This window comes from Fonsecaea erecta, assembly GCF_001651985.1.
Source record: "Fonsecaea erecta strain CBS 125763 chromosome Unknown Scaff3, whole genome shotgun sequence".
Lineage (NCBI taxonomy): Eukaryota > Fungi > Ascomycota > Eurotiomycetes > Chaetothyriales > Herpotrichiellaceae > Fonsecaea > Fonsecaea erecta.
Window position 1 is genome coordinate 90,676 of NW_017387246.1, and position 18,066 is coordinate 108,741.

At 54.2% G+C, this 18,066-nt stretch overlaps 8 protein-coding genes across 8 annotated transcripts; 5 read left to right on the plus strand and 3 right to left on the minus strand.

Annotated features, from left to right (window-relative positions):
* Positions 1-852: 852 nt before the first annotated feature.
* Positions 853-2,772, minus strand: AYL99_03292 (hypothetical protein; the record flags this gene model as incomplete). Its single annotated transcript, XM_018834808.1, has 1 exon — positions 853-2,772. The coding sequence occupies one exon, from the start codon at positions 2,770-2,772 to the stop codon at positions 853-855; it is 1,920 nt and encodes a 639-aa protein (XP_018694458.1).
* Positions 2,773-3,092: 320 nt separating this feature from the next.
* AYL99_03293 (hypothetical protein) lies at positions 3,093-4,113 on the plus strand (the record flags this gene model as incomplete). The annotated part of the gene is made up of 2 exons (XM_018834809.1): positions 3,093-3,837; positions 3,893-4,113. 2 exons carry the CDS (start codon positions 3,093-3,095, stop codon positions 4,111-4,113), a joined length of 966 nt encoding a protein of 321 aa, XP_018694459.1.
* Positions 4,114-4,236: 123 nt separating this feature from the next.
* On the minus strand, positions 4,237-6,129 carry AYL99_03294 (hypothetical protein; the record flags this gene model as incomplete). Its single annotated transcript, XM_018834810.1, has 2 exons — positions 4,237-4,298; positions 4,374-6,129. 2 exons carry the CDS (start codon positions 6,127-6,129, stop codon positions 4,237-4,239), a joined length of 1,818 nt encoding a protein of 605 aa, XP_018694460.1.
* Positions 6,130-7,027: 898 nt separating this feature from the next.
* Positions 7,028-7,534, plus strand: AYL99_03295 (hypothetical protein; the record flags this gene model as incomplete). The annotated part of the gene is made up of 1 exon (XM_018834811.1): positions 7,028-7,534. The coding sequence occupies one exon, from the start codon at positions 7,028-7,030 to the stop codon at positions 7,532-7,534; it is 507 nt and encodes a 168-aa protein (XP_018694461.1).
* Positions 7,535-7,863: 329 nt separating this feature from the next.
* AYL99_03296 (hypothetical protein) lies at positions 7,864-11,698 on the minus strand (the record flags this gene model as incomplete). Its single annotated transcript, XM_018834812.1, has 5 exons — positions 7,864-8,336; positions 8,411-8,662; positions 9,615-9,700; positions 9,759-11,380; positions 11,576-11,698. The coding sequence occupies 5 exons, from the start codon at positions 11,696-11,698 to the stop codon at positions 7,864-7,866; spliced, it is 2,556 nt and encodes an 851-aa protein (XP_018694462.1).
* A 499-nt stretch (positions 11,699-12,197) lies between these two features.
* AYL99_03297 (hypothetical protein) lies at positions 12,198-13,589 on the plus strand (the record flags this gene model as incomplete). Its single annotated transcript, XM_018834813.1, has 1 exon — positions 12,198-13,589. One exon carries the CDS (start codon positions 12,198-12,200, stop codon positions 13,587-13,589), a length of 1,392 nt encoding a protein of 463 aa, XP_018694463.1.
* A 390-nt stretch (positions 13,590-13,979) lies between these two features.
* AYL99_03298 (initiator tRNA phosphoribosyl transferase) lies at positions 13,980-15,442 on the plus strand (the record flags this gene model as incomplete). Its single annotated transcript, XM_018834814.1, has 3 exons — positions 13,980-14,749; positions 14,825-15,231; positions 15,291-15,442. The coding sequence occupies 3 exons, from the start codon at positions 13,980-13,982 to the stop codon at positions 15,440-15,442; spliced, it is 1,329 nt and encodes a 442-aa protein (XP_018694464.1).
* A 455-nt stretch (positions 15,443-15,897) lies between these two features.
* AYL99_03299 (hypothetical protein) lies at positions 15,898-16,810 on the plus strand (the record flags this gene model as incomplete). The annotated part of the gene is made up of 2 exons (XM_018834815.1): positions 15,898-16,410; positions 16,475-16,810. 2 exons carry the CDS (start codon positions 15,898-15,900, stop codon positions 16,808-16,810), a joined length of 849 nt encoding a protein of 282 aa, XP_018694465.1.
* Positions 16,811-18,066: the final 1,256 nt, after the last annotated feature.

Here is an 18,066-nt window from a genome sequence, read left to right on the forward strand (position 1 = left end):
CTGCTAGAGAAAAGAAAGGGAGAAAGGGAGAAAGGAGAAAGGAAGAGGCCACAAAAAGAGTGGGAAAAAGAGTCGTCGTCGTCGTTGTTGTCGTCGTCACCTCAACTTCCAGCTGCACACGGTATCGCGGTATAGATAGAACTCTTGTTTTTTTTCTTTCTTTCTTTCTTTCTTTCATTCCTTCTCTTTTCCTTTTTCATTCAATTCATTCATACATTCATTTTTCGTTGTGTCTGTCTGTCTGTCTTTCTTTCTTCTCGATTCGATTCGATCGATCTATCGATGGCAGGCCCAGTCCGCATTCATTCGTTGGGCGTCCCCCTATTTCAACCTGGTTGTTGTTGAAGAGGGTTGCGTGCGTACTATATAAAAAGCGATAAACGGGAAGAGAGAGAGAGAGAGAGAGAGAGAGAGAGAGAGGTACAGAGGTAGTCTACAGAGGGACGTCTGTACTCCTGCTCCTCGTCTGGGAGGAAAAGAATCATGTCGCTACTATCCCCTAATACCTACCTATATCGCCTTAATACTTCTGTAGGAGGAAACGCTTTTCTTTATTTCCCCCCCCCCCCCGGGCAGGCAGGCAAGCATTCGACAATGATGCGCTTGAACGCTTCGACTAGGACTAGGACTGACTCACTACAAGTTGCGAGTGCAATTGCAAATGATAATGATCTCTCTCTCCCACTCGACTCGAATCGATTGACATCCATCTCATCGCCCTTCTACTTCCCTGCGGCTTCCAAAGGTCCACCACCATCCAACACCACTTCACACAGGCTCGCTGGAATATGATGATGATGATGATGATGATGATGATGATGATCCGAGTGATCAATCGATCGATCCTCCTCTCTAAGACTCACGTCTTCTCTCTTCTCCTCCGCCTCCTGCTGCTGCTGCTGCCGCCGCCGTCGCCGCACTTCCAGCCCCGTGTCCGCGAGGAGGAGCAGGACTTCCACCAGCGCCCCCCGTTGCGACCCGGGTGGGACTGGCACCCGCGCTCACGGCGCCCCTCTTGTCCTTCTTGTGGATCAGATTCGCAAAGAACTGCGACATGGCTTCGTTGCTCTGCTTGCTGGCGCCGGCGCCACCCCCAGAGGACATCTGTGTCCCGTCTCCACCACCGCCGCCGCCGTGGTCGCTGCCCAGACGACGCATGGGCGTGCTGGTGCCGGTCCCTGTAACGACCCCGGATGCATGCGGGACGCTCGTCGTGGACACGTTCTTGGCCGCATTCTGCCGCTCGCTCTCCCGCTCGCGCAATCGTCGTGTGGCCTCCTCGGCGTCGAAATCGATCCCATTCACGTTGATCTGGTAGGGACCAATGTGCTCGGCCATGCGTGGATTGGAAACCCCCTTTGGTCCCTCTTCCCCGGCGCCCGCTTCGACACTGCCGGCACCAGCGCCGGTGGGTGCAGGTGCTCCCTTTCGCGATTTCCTCTCAGCCTTTTCGTCTTCCGCCTTCAGCTTTTCGAGCATCTCATGTTGTGCTTGCAGAAATTCTTGGACAGACAGCACAGAGACCGCTTCGTCGTGCGTACGTGGCTGGAACGCGGGCCGTATGTCGGCGGGACGGCGCAGCGTGCTCTCAAACAGCTGGACTGCTGATGCTGAGTCGGCCTCGCTGTTCTGAGAAGAGCCCTCGGGCTCTTGGTCGGAGCCTTTCGCTGAGAGGTCGAATATCTCTTCGGGAGGGGGCTGTATCTCCACAGACCAGGCATTCGCCACGGCCTCCGGGTCAAACCCGTCCTTGAGAATCCGAATCTTCCCCCAGGAGTCCCAGTTCGGCGGCACCAGGATCTTATCTCGGTCGACGATGTTGTGTTTCGCCACCTCCCGCTTCAATAGGGATTGAATACTCAGACTCGAATGCACCAGCGTCCGGACGTTGTTGGGGTCGAATGTGGCAGTATAGACGAGCGAGGCTCCATGTTTCAGCAGAACACATCGCAGCCATTGCATCAGGAAGTCAAACTGATCTTCCCCCCAGCCGTGGTCCCGTTCCAGGTCCTGGATCTTTTCCGCCTGTATACAAACCACCGACAACGGAATGCCGAGTCCTTCGTCCCATTCTCCTGGTCCCGGTGGGACAACCGATCTCTGCTCAGCCGCCGCCGTCGCGCTGCTGCCACTGCCGGGTTGGGCAGAAGGAGCATCGGGCCCAATTCTCTTCTCCTTCCAGGCCGTCATGATTTCCTCCATCTCGATCTTTGTCTGCTCGTCCAGCGTCAATATCACGGCCCTCAGCAACCGGATCCACTGCCGTAGTTGTCGTGCCCACTTCAAGGGATCCGACCAATCCAGCAAGATTGTAATCAACGTAGCTTTGACCGTCTTGGGCGTGAAAAGCGGCTTGAGGAGTGGTGCGAAGTTCGCCGAGGGGTTCGTCAGCATGTAGATGTTCATCCTCGCCAGCACGTCTTCCTGGTCGGCGTCCAACACATCGTGATAGGTATATCCCAGCGCGTAGCGGTTCGAGATCGGGGCTATTCTAGGTTGCCGTCGTCGGTCGTTGTTGGCGTAACGTGCTCTTTGATTGGGAGGGTTCAATTGCTCGAGGAATCCGCGCTGTTGGTCCGGGGTGCCGCCGAGCAGGATGAGTTGCTTTTCAGACAGGTCTTTGCCCTTGGAGGCGCTGTTGAGCATGGGCACCCAGATCGCTTGTCGGTCGCCATCCTTGCTGCCGGGGCGGAGAAAGGAGGACGGAATGGGGGTGGACGAGGGTGACGGGCGAGGAAAGCTGCTGGGGCTCGGTTGCGAGGTTGCCAACATTGTTGTATTGGATATGTTGTTGGCTTTTAGATGAAGGGAAGGTTCACGACAAGGAGCATGTCCAATTGAGAGTGATGCATCTGTTCATCAATGACGAACGGACGGACTGACGTGGACTTTTGTTGACGCGCTGCTGAGTTTGGAGAGAGATTCAACTTTTTGGGGGGGGTTTTGTTCCTCGTCGTCGCGTTTTCTCCGCAGTCGAGTCACCCAAGGAACAATTAATCTTCTCAGCCCAGATTTTTATTTTCCCTTCCGCAGATAGGGGACTTCTATGTTAGAAACCTGCTGTACGCCGTCGGGGCTCTTCTTCAGAGATCATGAATGCAATACGACAGACCCAGCTTCTGAACAAGCGCGAGCTCGAAAACGCAACCCCCCCGTCTGCCTCCTGGCACGCCGACTACAGGGACACAGCATGGATCTACATCGGCGGCCTGCACCTGGGCCTGACCGAAGGCGACGTGATCATCGTCTTCTCGCAGTACGGCAACCCCACGCACCTCAACCTGATCCGCGACAAAGAGACCGGCAAGAGCAAAGGCTTCGCGTTCCTGAAGTACGAGGACCAGCGGAGCTGTGACCTCGCGGTGGACAACCTGGGAGGCGCCGAGGTGCTGGGCCGGCTGTTGCGGGTCGACCACACCCGGTACAAGAAGAAGGATGACGAGGACGAAGACACGTACCGGATCGACCGGCTGGAAGCCCTGGCGGAGGCTGAAGAGGCGGGGCTCAATGGCGATGGGAAGAGAGGGAACGACGACGAAGACGACACCGATGACCAAGATGATGCTGCCGCTGATGATCACGATGAAGAGGGCGATGGGCGCAGGAGAAAGCGCAGACGACGGCAGCTGCTGAAAGAAGAAGAGGAGCTGGAGACGCTGCTGGCCATCAAGCAGGACGGCGAAGAACAGGACCCGATGCGGGAGTATTTGATCCGAGAGAAACGGGAGGAGGTCGAGAGGGCCAAGGAGAGGAAGAAGAAAGAGAGAAGAAAGCACCGGCATCACCACCGAACGGATGACGGTCCGGCGGATAGAGATGACGATCCTGACAGAGAGGGTGAGGGACACCGGCATCGACACCGGCATCGGCGTCGAGATTCTGAAGATGCTAGGAGGAGAAAAGACCGGGACGGGGATGACGACGACGACAGAAAGGGACCACGAGAAAAGCACAAGGACCAGAACTCGCCACATGATCGTGAGAGAGACAGGGACAAGGATAGAGAAAGGGATCACCGTCATCGACATCACCGACGGGATAGTAGGGAGAGAAGGTCGTCGCGAGACCGCGATCGTCCCTCGACCAGACATGATGATGAAGAACGATGATTGATTTGACGCGTGTGTACGCCCCCCAATTCAGCATCAGCTATCAAGCAAACATCGAGTTGATATGCTAGGTCTATATGGCACCCGCAAGATTGCAGGCACCTGGCAAATACTGCTGCTCGACGCCTCAGGTCGACTTCTCTCCTTCTTTGAGCAGCTCGACACCTTGCTCCCTCAACTTGAATTTCTCTGCGTGGGAACATATTCGTCAGTCACCGGCACACGAACAGCACAAGTATCAACCAGGTCAAGAGAAGTACTTACGAATCTTTCCACTGGCCGTCTTCGGATAGTCCTGCACGAAAAAAACATATTTCGGCACCAGGTGGTGGCTCATGCGATCCCGGACCCAGCTCCTGACTTCCTCCGGGGTGATCTCCTTTTCTCCTGGCGGCAGATGATGCCTGCGGATGACAAACGCCGCCACGACTTCTCCGTACCGTGGATCGGGGAGGCCGACAACACTCACTTCGGCGATCTTGGGGTTGGCAAAGAGACAGTTCTCGATCTCGAGCGGGTGAATGTTCTCTCCGCCACGGATGATCAGGTCTTTGATGCGTCCTGTGATGCTGACATAGCCATCTTCATCGATAGATGCCTCGTCGCCGGTGTGCATCCATGCCTTTCCCTCATTGTCGACCTTGATGGCTTCTGCTGTCTTTTCTGGCTGGCCCCAGTACTCCTTCATGACCAGGTATCCATGAACCGCTAGCTCCCCCCGTTCCCCCACGTTGAGGATCTTGTCGTGGTCGAAAGGATCCACCACTTTCGCCTCGACGTGCGGAAGCAGTCGGCCAACGGTGTTGATGCGCTTCTCGATGGGGTCATCCGTCGTTGTCATCGCAGAAACGGGTGAGGTCTCTGTCATCCCGTAACAAATCGTCAATTCGGTCAAATTGAGAGTCTTGTGCAATTTCCGCATCAGCTCGGCGGGCACTGAGGAGCCCGCGGCAATGCCAGTACGCAGATACTGGAAGCCTTCATAAGCAACCTTCTCGTCGTCGAGGAGCTCCAGTTCCGCCAGGAACATGGTAGGGACACCATAAAGGGCCGTAGCTTTCTCCTCTTGTACGGCCTTCAAGGACGCCATCGGGTCGAATGCCTCCGTGGGGAAGACTATGGCGGAGCCATGTGTCGCGGTCGCCATGTACCCGAGAATGCACCCAAAGCAGTGGAATAGAGGGGGTGGGCAGCATACGACATCTGCTGGTGTCAGCAACATCCGGTCACCTATCTGGTTGCCGTTGTTGAGAATGGATCGGTGCGATAGACAGGCAGCTTTGGGCATGGACGTGGTGCCAGAAGTGAATTGAATATTGACCACCTCGTCGTTCGATAGAGGAGAAGACGGTGTAGGAGGACGGGTGTCCGTGTCCCGTGTCACCGATTCCCATGGTGTGGTCGCTCGGAAAGGAGTGGGATCTATCCGACCGGAGGAGTTGTCCACGAGGATGACGTGCTTCAGGGACGGAATCGCTTCGGATGCAAGAGTCGAACTTTTGAGATCGGGCACGAGTGCTTCCAGAAGCGAGACATTCGGCCGCGGTGGTTTGTACGGTAGATTCGTCTCGGTCCCAATGACCAAATGTGTGGCAGACAAGTGGTTGAAGGCCGAGATAAGCTGGGTCGACGTGAATGCCGGATTCAATGGCACGAGTATTGCTCCCAGCTTGAACAAGGCATATGTGATAGTCGCGAATTCCAGATTGTTGCCCAACGACACGCAGACCCGGTCACCCTTTTTGACCCCCAAGCTTTGTAGTCCCCGAGCCAGGACGTTGCTGTCGAGATCGAGTTGGTGATACGTCAGACGCTTGCCCTGGTGTCTGGAGATGACGGCATTTCGGTCGCCATGTGCCGAAACGATGCGCGCCAGGTTCTCGCCGACGGTTTCTTCGAGCAGAGGAGGATGCAGCGGGCCTTGCACTTTGGCCTGGGTCAGAAGGCTGCGTCGAGGCCGAACGAGGGAGGAGAAGGGAGGAGATGCCGTTGCCCGCGGTCGAAGGAATGCTGCCCGCATGGCGTTGGCATTATTGTTCTCTGAAGGAAATCAAAATCTTGGGAGCTGATCTGTTGGTCTTAGGGAGATATTCTCGCCATCCTAACCAGCCACAAGTAGTATCTCGGCGCACACAAAGAATGGTTTCCCTATGTCTCGCTCTGCGGGGAGAAAGCAGAGACAAGTGTGTGTGTGTGTTTGTGTGTTTGGAGTCGCATGGTCCGGACCAATGCCGCCACGGCCGTCGGCGGACGGAAGGCAGCTAATGATTAGAAGCTGGGAGCTCTGAGCTGAGACGGGTTGAGCTGACTCGGTGATGGATGCCGAGTTCTTTGCTTCGCGGGGGTGTTTTGTGGGGTAGTGAGGCTTACTAGGCGGATCAGATCAGCCCAAGGAGACCCGAGATAGACGACTGAGGGGGGGGGGACAGTAGGGGTCCTTGATGCCCTCTTACCCTATGGTTCTGCACACTCATTACCACTGTGTAGAAGGAAGAGAGTGGTGAGATGAGATGCTGCAGATCTACCGATGGAAAAAGGAAGAACCCTGCTGATGAGTAGTCGGTCGTAATGCAAGTCGCCCATCGCGGAGTTGCGAGATTAGGATGAAAGACACGGAGCACCAAGAGGTCCTGCATCTGTGCGCCACCGCCGCCAATTCGTTCTGGCGTCAGCATCGAGGACGCCTCCATCTCACGCCGATGCTTCCGCCCACAAAATAATACTCGGTACAAGCGCTGAAAATGCGGGGTGAAAGCATGGGATCAGCTGGGCTATTTGGGCAACGGACGTCCAGTACCAGCCCGACCTCAAGTGCCTCACGTCAATGCCGGTCTCTGCTTACTAGGCTTTACAATAAAGAACAAAGATCCTTCTCCCCGTGGCTGCAGATTTGGTTGCTCACTCCTTTGGACATCAGAATGCTCCTTGAACGAACCAGCCTCAGCAGACGACATGCCGCCTCACGAACCACAGCAGAACTCGAGACTAAGCATGACGCCGACGCCCAACGTCCACTGACGTGCATGTTTTACTTCTTTGCGTCTCAGATGAAGCGCAACGTACAACGTGCCGATCAGGATCTCGTTCGGAGAGGGAAACTGGAGGACAAGCCAACTCACCAGCTGGATTCCATGATTGCGAGACTGGGCATGCATGCGGCGTTTTCCCCTTTGATCTCCAAATTCGACACGTACCCGGTCGACATTTCCAATGCTGCTCCAGCTTCCCGAGATGACGTCCACGACACCGTCATGATCATGAAGTTTCGGGACAAACGGGCCCGTGAGGAATGGATTGCGACCAAAGAATGGCAGGATTTCATGCGGGAGACGGAGGGTCAGCAGGTCTTCAGGAGGATGCCTCATGTTCGGTGTGCCAGTAGCCTCAGGGGGTTGATGGATCCAATGGATATTTTGACGGCTTGATGGTGGTGAGGCAGCCTCAGCCCGAAGGTACTGGGTAGAGGACTTCGACCATAATCGACATGCAGAAAGTTCGGGCTCCTCGTTTAAAAGGTTGCTCGCATCAGGGGAGCAAGTGGCAGAGCGACTGTTCCACGGCCATGATATCGCCAGGGCGATGTCGGAGAGGCCTTCCTTCCTTGGCCATGTGGACTCATATCGAGGCCATCGTGCTGAAGGGCTTCGCCCATTCCCTTTCGTGTTGCCGACTTCGCACAAAGCAAGGTCGGCACTGATTGGAAGCAGGGCTGTCGGGCTGGAACATCTCGGATGTGCAGTTGAGAAATTCTGATTCAGAAATCTTGAATTCCAGTCTCCCCCTCCAGTTCCTCATGACTCTGACTCCTCGGAAGCCCTTCCTCACCCTTGACAAACTCGGGCTCCTGCTCGTCAAAGTACCTGTCTTCCGCGTCCCTCTCTTCCAGAATTCGATCGTCGTACTCCGGATTGTTGTCCACTGCGTCGTAGTCGAAATCGTCGTCTCCCCCCCTTAGGAAGCGGACCTGCATCTCCCACTTCCACCGGGCAAGGCCCTCCTCCTTGTTCGCGGGCACTTCGTCCCGATCTTCCGCCAGGATTTCCCCGTTGGGCCCGCGCCGGTATGTGAACAGCGCATGAGGGTCCGGGTGCCGCAGCGCCTCGAGTTTGGCTTCGCTCCGGTACAGGTCGGCTTCTAGGATGCCCGAGTAGCCCTTTTGCCGACCTTCGGCTTCGCGTTCGGCCGGCGTCTGGAAGCGGCGGATCAACCGGTCGTAGAGGAGCGGATCTGCGAGAAAACACACAAGACGTCAGTTTCGTCAAGGCCTACCTGTTGTGGAGAAGAGCCAGTTTATGGCACACCTGCCAGCTCAAGCTGAGGCCCAAAGTATTCCGGGTGAGTGTCCAAGTACCGTTTTCGCCGGTTCTTGATGCGGATTCGGTCAGGCGTCGGTGGCTCCGTTGAGGACGCGGGCTTTGACTGTAGAGAAACATTTTCACGGAGGGGGATTCCCGTGCCTTCTACAAAGCGAGGCATACCAAAGTGCTTCACACGCTGACGGTATTTGAAGTAGAGAACCCAAGGGATTGCACCCAAGAGTTGCAGGGGATTGACTCCGTAAATTTAATGTTGAAGATCCTATACCGAGAACGCCCCGCATTGATGCACCGTACGCTGCAATATGCACGTCAGAGCATATAATAACTTCTCCACGCCACTCATTTGTCGCCTGTAAGACATGCATCGATGAGGCCAGCTAGGGAACTCCATACATACGTACCTCGCACTTCTAATGAGATCAGTCGTAGATTCTGAAGTGAAGGCTGCTGGAATGTTGAGCTCGAGAATCGCATGCACCATGCACAAGACACGCAATTCGGGTGTGACCACCACGGAAGCGGCAGCACCCCATGTACCTGCGATTCTTGCAAGGTGAGTACGGCTCAAGCGGTCTCCAAGATCGAGAGCAGGTATTCGACACCACATAAGAAAGAGCATATTGCTTATCAGAGGCGGCTGATGGGTAACCCAATTTCGGACTCCATCCATAACAAGCGGACTGACTCCGCTGCTGCAGAAGGGCTGACACTCTCCAGAGGCTCAGACCCAAGAAGCCATGACATGCGCGAGGCCCGTATGGCGGAGGTCATGCAGCCAGTTTGGGGCTATGAGGCGTATCAAATATGCAGTGTGTCGGCCAGGCCAGGGACAAGATATCTATGCAGTACCCGAGCAGTGCAACCAAATATTATCATTTTCTGGCGTGACGACGAACACAACGCCTTTGCATCAATTTGTAGGTTCATCTCGCCTCGAATAACGTCTCTGCATCCCTGAAACCCCTGAAGCCACATGTCAAAGCAGGATACTCTATTGGGAATTGGAGACGCTCCTTGAGAAGCATCCTGTTGCAAGGCTGTCCAGAAACGAAGCCGTCGGAACATCATGAAGCCTTGCAAGTAGTAGAAACAAATCAAATCGTCAGAAGTTCTCTCTGAGCCTTCTGCAACATCAATTTTGTAGAACCTCATCTCACTTCTGAGCTTGGGAAGAAACGAGGCCCACCATATCCATGTGCCAGAATAGCTTGAATGTCGATATTGGCGTGGGCACACTGCGCCCAGAGTTTGACAAGAATATAACGGCCCGACCTCCGGATATGTTAGTTCTTAACTCGCAACCAGTAACGAAAAGAGGCCCATTACTCACACTGGAGGGTCGAATTTGATTTCAGTGCTAGATTTGTTTGGGTTGATGAAGAACAAGGCGTGTGGCACAACGCCAACTCTGGCAGAGGAGCCAGCTGCTACTCCGTTCAGAGTCGCCTTGGAGCTCGAAGCTTCAGAACGCTCTTGCGAGAGATAGGCCGGATCTGTCATCCCTGTAGTAGGAGCGAATGCTTGGGTTCCGTTTCGACTTGAAGTTGGGCGACGACTGTGGGATCGGTCTTCGTCGAGCTCGCTTTCCCGGTTTCGGCTTCCAAAGAATTCATCGCTCTCACGAATTTGCTGAGCCCGCATAAGATCCAACATGCGATTCCGATGCGCAAGGATGTCTTCGAGATCGATTTGCTGGCGTTGCAAGCGTGCGGTTTCCCCTGCTTCTCCCGCTTCGGGCGGGATATCGGGCTCATAGCCTTCTGAATCGCTTGTGTTGGACCATGGATCGTTACGCTCATTTCCGCCATACACTGGACGGTATCGATCGACATAAGATCTCAACGAATCTTCGACGTCCTGCCACGGTCGGGGCGATGGGGGTTCCTCTCCTCCCTCTTCTCCATCTGATGGGTCTACCACGGTGACGTGAAACCCCGGGACGAGAGGAATCTCCAGATGAGAGCCCTCTTCGGGAGCTGTGGGATTGTTGAGGTGCCTCGGGCGCTCAATGGATCTAAGAGGAGATCTGGTGGAGTTCATATATTCCTGGGAGGGCCGGTATCCATCACGCCTGTGTCGTTGATGGCGGTAAATCTTTGGAGGCCAGCGAACATCGTACTGCGAAGTCCGGTCAAGGAGATTGTCATCTTCCATTGCAACGAAAATCAAGCCATTTTGAATGGGTGCATCGTAGCCGGCGCGCGGGGCCTTGACCACGATGTCAGTCAAGGTGAAGGGCATCCCGCCCACATGCTTCAGTAAAAGGTTGCATTTGTTGGACTTGGTGCAGTAGACGCTGGTATCGTCCAGGAGCACATTCTGTGGATAGGAATAGATGGGGATATGAGGATCCGAATATTCTCCACCGTCACAGCTGACAATCTCCAATCTCAGCTGGCCAGGAACGACCTGGCCATTGTGACCATAGCTAAATGTTTCAGGATCATCTTGGTATGTGCCGTCGGTCAATTTTCTCCGTTTCGACCTCGGACGATCCGCGCGATCACCGACGGATTGGGTTGGTGAGGCGGGCGACTGACTCAACGGCGGCACAGATGCCTCCAAGGCGGCAGCTCTTCCACTCTGGCCAAGTCTTTCCCTTTGGTATCTTTGTAAACGCTCGCTGGGCCGGAAGGCTCTCCGCCGACTTCGCAAGAGGGCGGTTAAGACGCTGGATTGGGTGCGGCTCTCAGCCGTGTCTTGGTCACGGAAACGTGTAGTGAATTCTCTTCTTCTTCGTTCCCGAGAGTTGGCGGACTCGGACGATACAGGCTGGTCCGATCTCTCATCACTTGCCTGAAACGTTGCCATTTGATCCTCCATTTCTCTTTCAAATTCTTCAAAGGCTATTTCGTGCTCGATGCCAAGGTGCCGTTCCGAGCTGAGAAGATTTCTGAGGTTTCGAAGGCGTGCTGTGACATCAGACCAGGCCGGGCGTTCTGGAGGATCGGACTTGGTGGATGTTAGCAACAGAAAACTGTAGAGAACTGGGCATTCAGGGTGAGAAGGGCTTCGTAACGGGTCGTACCATGGCTGAACAAAGGACGGGGCAGTATGTCGCCACGAACAAAAGGGTCCTTCGGAACGAAGACAGCACTCAAGGCGGCTCCGATCGAATCAAGGCAGGCTGAGAGAGACGTTTCTGACCATGTAGAGGGAGCTGAAAACTTCGACAATCCGAGAATGGGTGTAGGGAATGGTCTTCAGAAGATGGGTGGTAGTTGGATGTTCGCCAGTAAGAGTGCGGCAATCTTCACGCGGCTGTGACATGTTGCAGTGCATCGGCCTATTCTTGCCCCACGATTCAAATGGGTGATGCGTTTGCGCCCGCCAAAGGCCCGTGCGGAATGGAAGGCACCACCCGGAGAATTAACTCGCAATCGACCCCTCTAGGCGTGCGCTAAGCATGCCTATGAGTGCTGAGCCCCCCGGGGAGTCTTGCCGCTTAGGTACGAAGTCCAACTAGTTTTAAGTTCTTCCTTGGCATTGTGCCACCCCTGCAGCAGGATGAGATGTGCAATGGCTACCTAATAGTACCGTACGGAACACAGACCACGCTCCTGAAGATCGTGGGCGCAGCCAGTGCGCTGGAGAGCAGACGTTTGGTTTCAGTTGTTCACATTGGCTTCAGCCTTCACCGCCATACAATTACCTTTCGCTCTCACTTGCCTTCTCACTTTTGAGAAAGACACCTTCGACGACCCGCTTTCAATTCTCTGCTCCTTTGTCCTCACCCTCCAACGCCCCCTCTCATGAAAACGAATGTACCATGGACCAAAACCCAGTGTCTGATGGCTCGCATCCTCCTCCAAACGGACACCATCTCACGAATCTTATGGCAGTCGACCTGAACGGAACTATGGACGGCTCGGTGGAAGAAGGGATGGACAACTCAGTATTCGTGCCATCCGTTCCCGTCATGGGAACCCTCAACGGCTACCCCCAAGTACCCGGTGCACCATTTAGCGATATGGCCCTCGCGATGAACGGGATGCAGCCGGAAATGTTTGTGGTGCAACCTCAGCAACCTATATCTGCCGACGAGATCGCATTGTATGACAGACAGATCCGCCTTTGGGGCATGCAAGTCCAGGAAAAGCTCCGTCGTGCGAACGTTCTTCTGATCGGAATGAAAGGTTTGGGATGTGAAATCGCAAAGAATCTGGTTCTGGCAGGAGTTGGAGTGTTGACAATACTTGATCATGAAGTCGTCGCGGAAGAGGATCTGGGAACACATTTCTTCGTCCGGGAAGCTCAAATTGGCCAAAACCGAGCGCAGGCGGCTATGGCCGAGCTACAGAAGCTCAATCCAAGGGTTGAGGTGTACACGGACCCGAATGCGGCTGTGACCAAGGATCCAGAATACTTCCAGAATTTCGACATCACTATTGCGACAGGTCTCATCATGGATGTACTGGGAACCATCAATATGGCCTGCCGGATGTATGGACGGAAATTCTATGCCGCAGACACCCACGGTATGTACGGCTACATATTCGACGACTTGGTCATCCACGATTTCGTGATTGAGAGACAACAGAGCAACAAACCTATGAAGGTCGGCGAGATGGAGACTTCCACCAGGTGCATCACGGCCGTTGAGTTGAAGAAAGGAAACGAGAAGACTATGGAGCGCATCACCTATCAAGAGACGTATTCCCCCATCCCACTTGCCAATTTGTCTCCTCTTCCAGCGCGAGTCAGGAACACTCGACGAAGCCGCACAAAGGTCACCCCGTTGCTTTCTTGTCTGCGGGCACTATTCGATTTTCAAGGTCAGATGGGTGGAAGGCTTCCCGCGCACAACCGAGCAGACCTCGAGCTCTTCACCAGACTGGCAAACCAAAAACATCTGGAACTTTCACTTCCCCTGGAAACACTGAGGTCGGAATTTCTTCGTGCTTTCCTGCAGAACCTTGGCTCCGAGATCAGCCCAGTGGTGGCGTTCCTGGGAGGCTATTTGGCACAGGATGTCATCAACGTTTTGGGACAGAAGGGGCAGCCGCTTCAAAACTGGCTCCTCTTTGACGGGGAAGATTGCACCGCCACTCAGTTCTCGATCCATCCCATCAACGACGATACCGTGGAAATGATGAATACCAGCGGAGCTGTCATGATGCCAGAGGCTACATCCATGCAAGGAACGATTCCAGTGGCTTAAACTATGCTTCTGCCACTGGCAATGGCTGGGAATTTCTCACGACGTTAACGGGGCAATACAACGCTCGCCTTGGACCAATTATGGATCGGGGTCCATTCTTGGCATCAGGAAATTTCAAAGCACTCTCAGTACATTCATCATCACAGGCTACCAGGCTTGGATAGAACTCGGCACTTTAACACACAGGGAACAAGGACGCGTACTGGAGTTGGCACTGTTCCTCTTCGTAACTGGTTTAATGTCGGAGTGTGGAAGCGGACAAGCTTCTTCACAACCACGAACCGAATGAACCATCATTACCAGATGAGCAGGCAGATTGTGACCACTTGGCATGAATCTTAGACCACTGAGCTACACTGAGATTGAGCGTCTGCATCCTGTTGATTGAGAATGAGCCATCCAGACTTCCCCACGCGATTAATTGATCTGACCTTGAACGACTCGACTCATCACCCTTCTCTGTATGCCACGCTGAAGTCGATTCGCAAGTCTACCCTCTCAATTCCAAATCGCCTCACCTCTATCCTTAGTGATGCCGAATTCGTCAAATCAGTATCCCGACAGTACAACCTGCCGCTGGTCGCCAACGAGCGTTGTGGTAGCTGGTACATTGATCCTAGTTATAAAAGCGGCAGTACGTATTTCAAAAGCACAGATGGCCATCACGGGCAGTGGGACTTTTCGCCACGCAGACTCAATCTGCAGCTCCTTCCGATTTTAGCTGCCCACGGCGGTGCCATCGTGGTTGATTCGACGCGTCGTGGCAAAAACCTGCCGGATGCCTTCAGCAAGACGGTTCCGATATGGACCGCAGTTATCAATAAAGTATTGTTCCCAGAAATATCTTCAGCGCACAGGCTTCAGACTCCGCCTCCACCAGATGATCTGGGCCCGTCAGAGATATCGCAGATCGAAGCTCGACTTGAAGATTTTACGAGGAATTTCACCAGACTAGAGCTAGACTTGGAAAGCTTGCGGAAAGAACTGAAGCGTCCTGTGCGGCTCACCTGGGCGATCAACGGCTACTCTGGGGTTGAACATGTCGACGAAGCAGACCTACCCTCACTAGGCACAGAGTCTGCATTCGGGCACTCCTCTCACAACCTAGTGCTCTGCTCCGCGTCTCGTCGCGTCCGCGGTGCAGAAAGCTCGGAAGGCGGGTACGTTCAAGGTGCCGGTGATGACAGTGAAGGATGGTCCCACGGACTGACAGCTGAACTTTTCTGGAAACATAGAGAGTTGTTGATGGAGACTCCCGAGGATGCACTTCCGGCTCTGATTGAGGAATTACTTGACAAGGACAATGAAGCGCGTGCCACGGGGATTTTTGCTGCCAGAATACTTCCAACCTGCAACCTTTATATCGCAGTTGGGCCTCTTGAGAGCTCAGATGGTTTCGATCTGATTATCAATTGTCAAGGCGACGCAAGAGGCTCAAAATCAAAGGTCCTTTGGATAAGCTGTCGCAATGGCAAACTCGGGAGCAAAGATCTTCGCGAAAAGCTCCCCGGCGTGATCAGCGTCATCAGCAATCAGCTCTCCACGCGACCCCAAAGCAAGATCCTGATCACTTGCACCACCGGCAAAGATCTTAGTGTTGGTGTTGCAGTCGCAATCTTGTGTTTGTGCTACGACGACGAAGGTCAGTAAAATTTCTGTATGCCTTTGACCTGGCGAGATCGATTGACGACTGGGATGCAGGGCATCTGAGAGAGGTCGCAGACCAAGTACTGGTCGAGAAACAACTTGTCAGGCGGAGGCTAGCCTGGATCACCTGCTCCAAACAGGATGCAAACCCTTCGAGGGCGACACTTCAAGCCGTGAACTCCTTCTTGATGCAACGTCCGGACTGATGCAGGCATCGAGAGACCCAAGAACAAGTCCGGATCACGCCGTCATTGGCGCCTGTTGACCATGATTAAGAGTTGGGATGGCAGATCAGCATGTGGTATTACCTGGGTATCCCTTTTCGGTGATTGAGGTATATGTTCGCAGTACTCATGGTGACAAAGAGCTTCCAGCTGTTCCGCGAGGCCCATCGCGGAGGCAAAAGAACGATGCCAATGGGAGTTGATCGGAGAAGCGGCCGAGTCGTTAGGCTAATAGCTGCAGAGCTGCCTAGGCGCAGCTGCGGGCACCCAGCCGAACCCAAGCCGGGGCTTCTTCCTCGCATGATTGCATCATGACCCCAGCTGGATGGGGTAGGGTGCGCTATACGCAAAAAAACATTACTTCCCTTCAGCCCTTAAGTCTTCAGAGAAATCTCTCAATTTCCTTCTTTGCTGGATACCCTCCTCCTCTCGTCACCATGCCTCTCTCTTTCAGCGACACCCTCCCTTTACCCAACTCTTCGGTCCGCATTCCCCGCCTTGGATTTGGAGTCTATCGATCCCCAGAGTCTGTGTGCGTACAATCATGTCTTTGCGCCCTGCAAGCCGGGTATCGACACATTGATACGGCGCAGTTCTATCACAACGAATCTCAGGTTGGGGAGGCGCTGCGCAAGTCCGGGCTTCGGCGCTCGGAGGTTTTCATCACCACCAAGATCCTTTCTTCAGGAGGAAGTGTTGAAAAATCATACAAAAAGTGTCTCGAGAGCGTGGAGAAGATCGACCCGGGCCACGATGGCTACGTGGATTTGTTCTTGATACACAGCCCCAACGCGGGAAGCGACAAGAGAAAGGAAATGTGGCAGGCGCTGGAAAAGCTGTTTGAGAAGGGCAAGACCAAGAGTATCGGTGTGAGCAACTTCGGAGTTGGTCATATCGAGGAGATGAAGCAGTATGCAAAGGTCTGGCCGCCACACGTTGATCAGATCGAGGTATGAGGGCGAGTCTCCTCCCCGTCGAGGCTTGGGGGACTTGAGACTGACCATATTTTCCCAGTTGCATCCGTGGTGCCAACAACGAACCATCACGGAATATTGCCAGAAACACGGCATTGTCGTCGAAGCTTACTCGCCGCTCGTCCGGAATTACAAAGCCAACGACAATACACTGGTCTCCTTGGCCAAGGAATACAACAAGACGACGCCACAGATCCTCATCAGATACTGCCTGCAGAAGAACTGGGTTCCCCTGCCGAAAAGTGACAATCCCGACAGGATCAAGCAGAACGCCGACGTCTACGACTTTGAACTTTCTCCCAGTGCCATGGAGGCGTTGGATGCACTGGACCAAGGGGATGCTGGGGCAATTGTTCAAGCCGTGCGCAACGGATAGGCTGTGCAGAGCGAGCCAGGGAGGTTGTAATAATGACGTCGAGACATACCGTCTGTGAGAGGGCCGTCGTCGCTTGTTTCATCTACATCCTTGAAGTAACGGTGGTGCCAGTCCCAAGCAGAGATGGATCCCTTTTCCTTCAATACTTGGCCTCACAGCACTTCGCGGTATGCACCGCCACAGCGGCTGTCACCCCCTCCGACTCCCGGAACGTTGTCAGAATGCTTTCTGCTTTCCTCATAAGATCTCAGCCCGTGAGTGTTGAAGTAAGTACATATGGGCGCGCGTACGCATATCATTTGGGCAGGATAAAATCACCATGAATGATCCGGACCAACAATTCTTAGCACTCTCGGTAGGCAATGAAGCAATTTTGGTGGTTTGGGCGTTTTTCCCCCACTGGTCCCCCATCCAAAGGTTTGATTACATTTTATTACAGATCCACCGATACCAGGATCCCTGGGACTGAACACACTCTGCCAGATGCCAGAACTTAGATATCTCCCTGCTTTGCGCGGTATCTGATGCGTGAGTTGTCTCCCTCAGGGTGTGATGGGGTGGCACAGTCTACGACGTCTTCATCGTCGTGGTCAGAAGCCTTGGTCAGAAGCTTCCCGATTGCGTTGTCCCGTGGAACAGCCGCAGGGACTGAGTGACTTTGCATGGGAGGTGTTCTTCTCCGGTTACAGGTTGGCGAAAGGCCCTTCCCTTATGCACGCTGAATGTTATTATTGTGCAAGTCACCGCCATATCAGGGTGTGTCCGCATAAGAGCTTGCTGGCTTGCTTGGTTGCTTGCTTGTCAGAGTGCCTGACTGCCGAACCCCAGCAGATATGTCGCCCAACACTTTCATCGAAACCTTTGCAAGCAAACGCCCACAAGGAGACAGGCTGGCCTGATCCATCGGCAATCTCATCGACTGCCGACCAGAATGGGCTTGAAGGAATCGCATCCTGTCGACGGCTAAAGACCGCGCCACGCAGTGTCCTGACGATCACCGAGACTGGTTGGGACCCAAGCTTCCTTGTACCCGACGATGGACGGATTGGCCTTCCTACAAGACGGCACAGGAAGATATCGAACCTTGAGACAAGTGTGGAGGTTAGAGCGGCGGCAACCAGGCAACGCCTCGTCTTCGGGGCCCTTACTGGAAGAGGCGACGCCGTGTCGAACCCAGACCAACCTAGAGGCCCGTATGCCATAATCAAGACGTCAAGCGGGAACAAAGAACAAAGCAGCAAGCGAATCTTCTAATC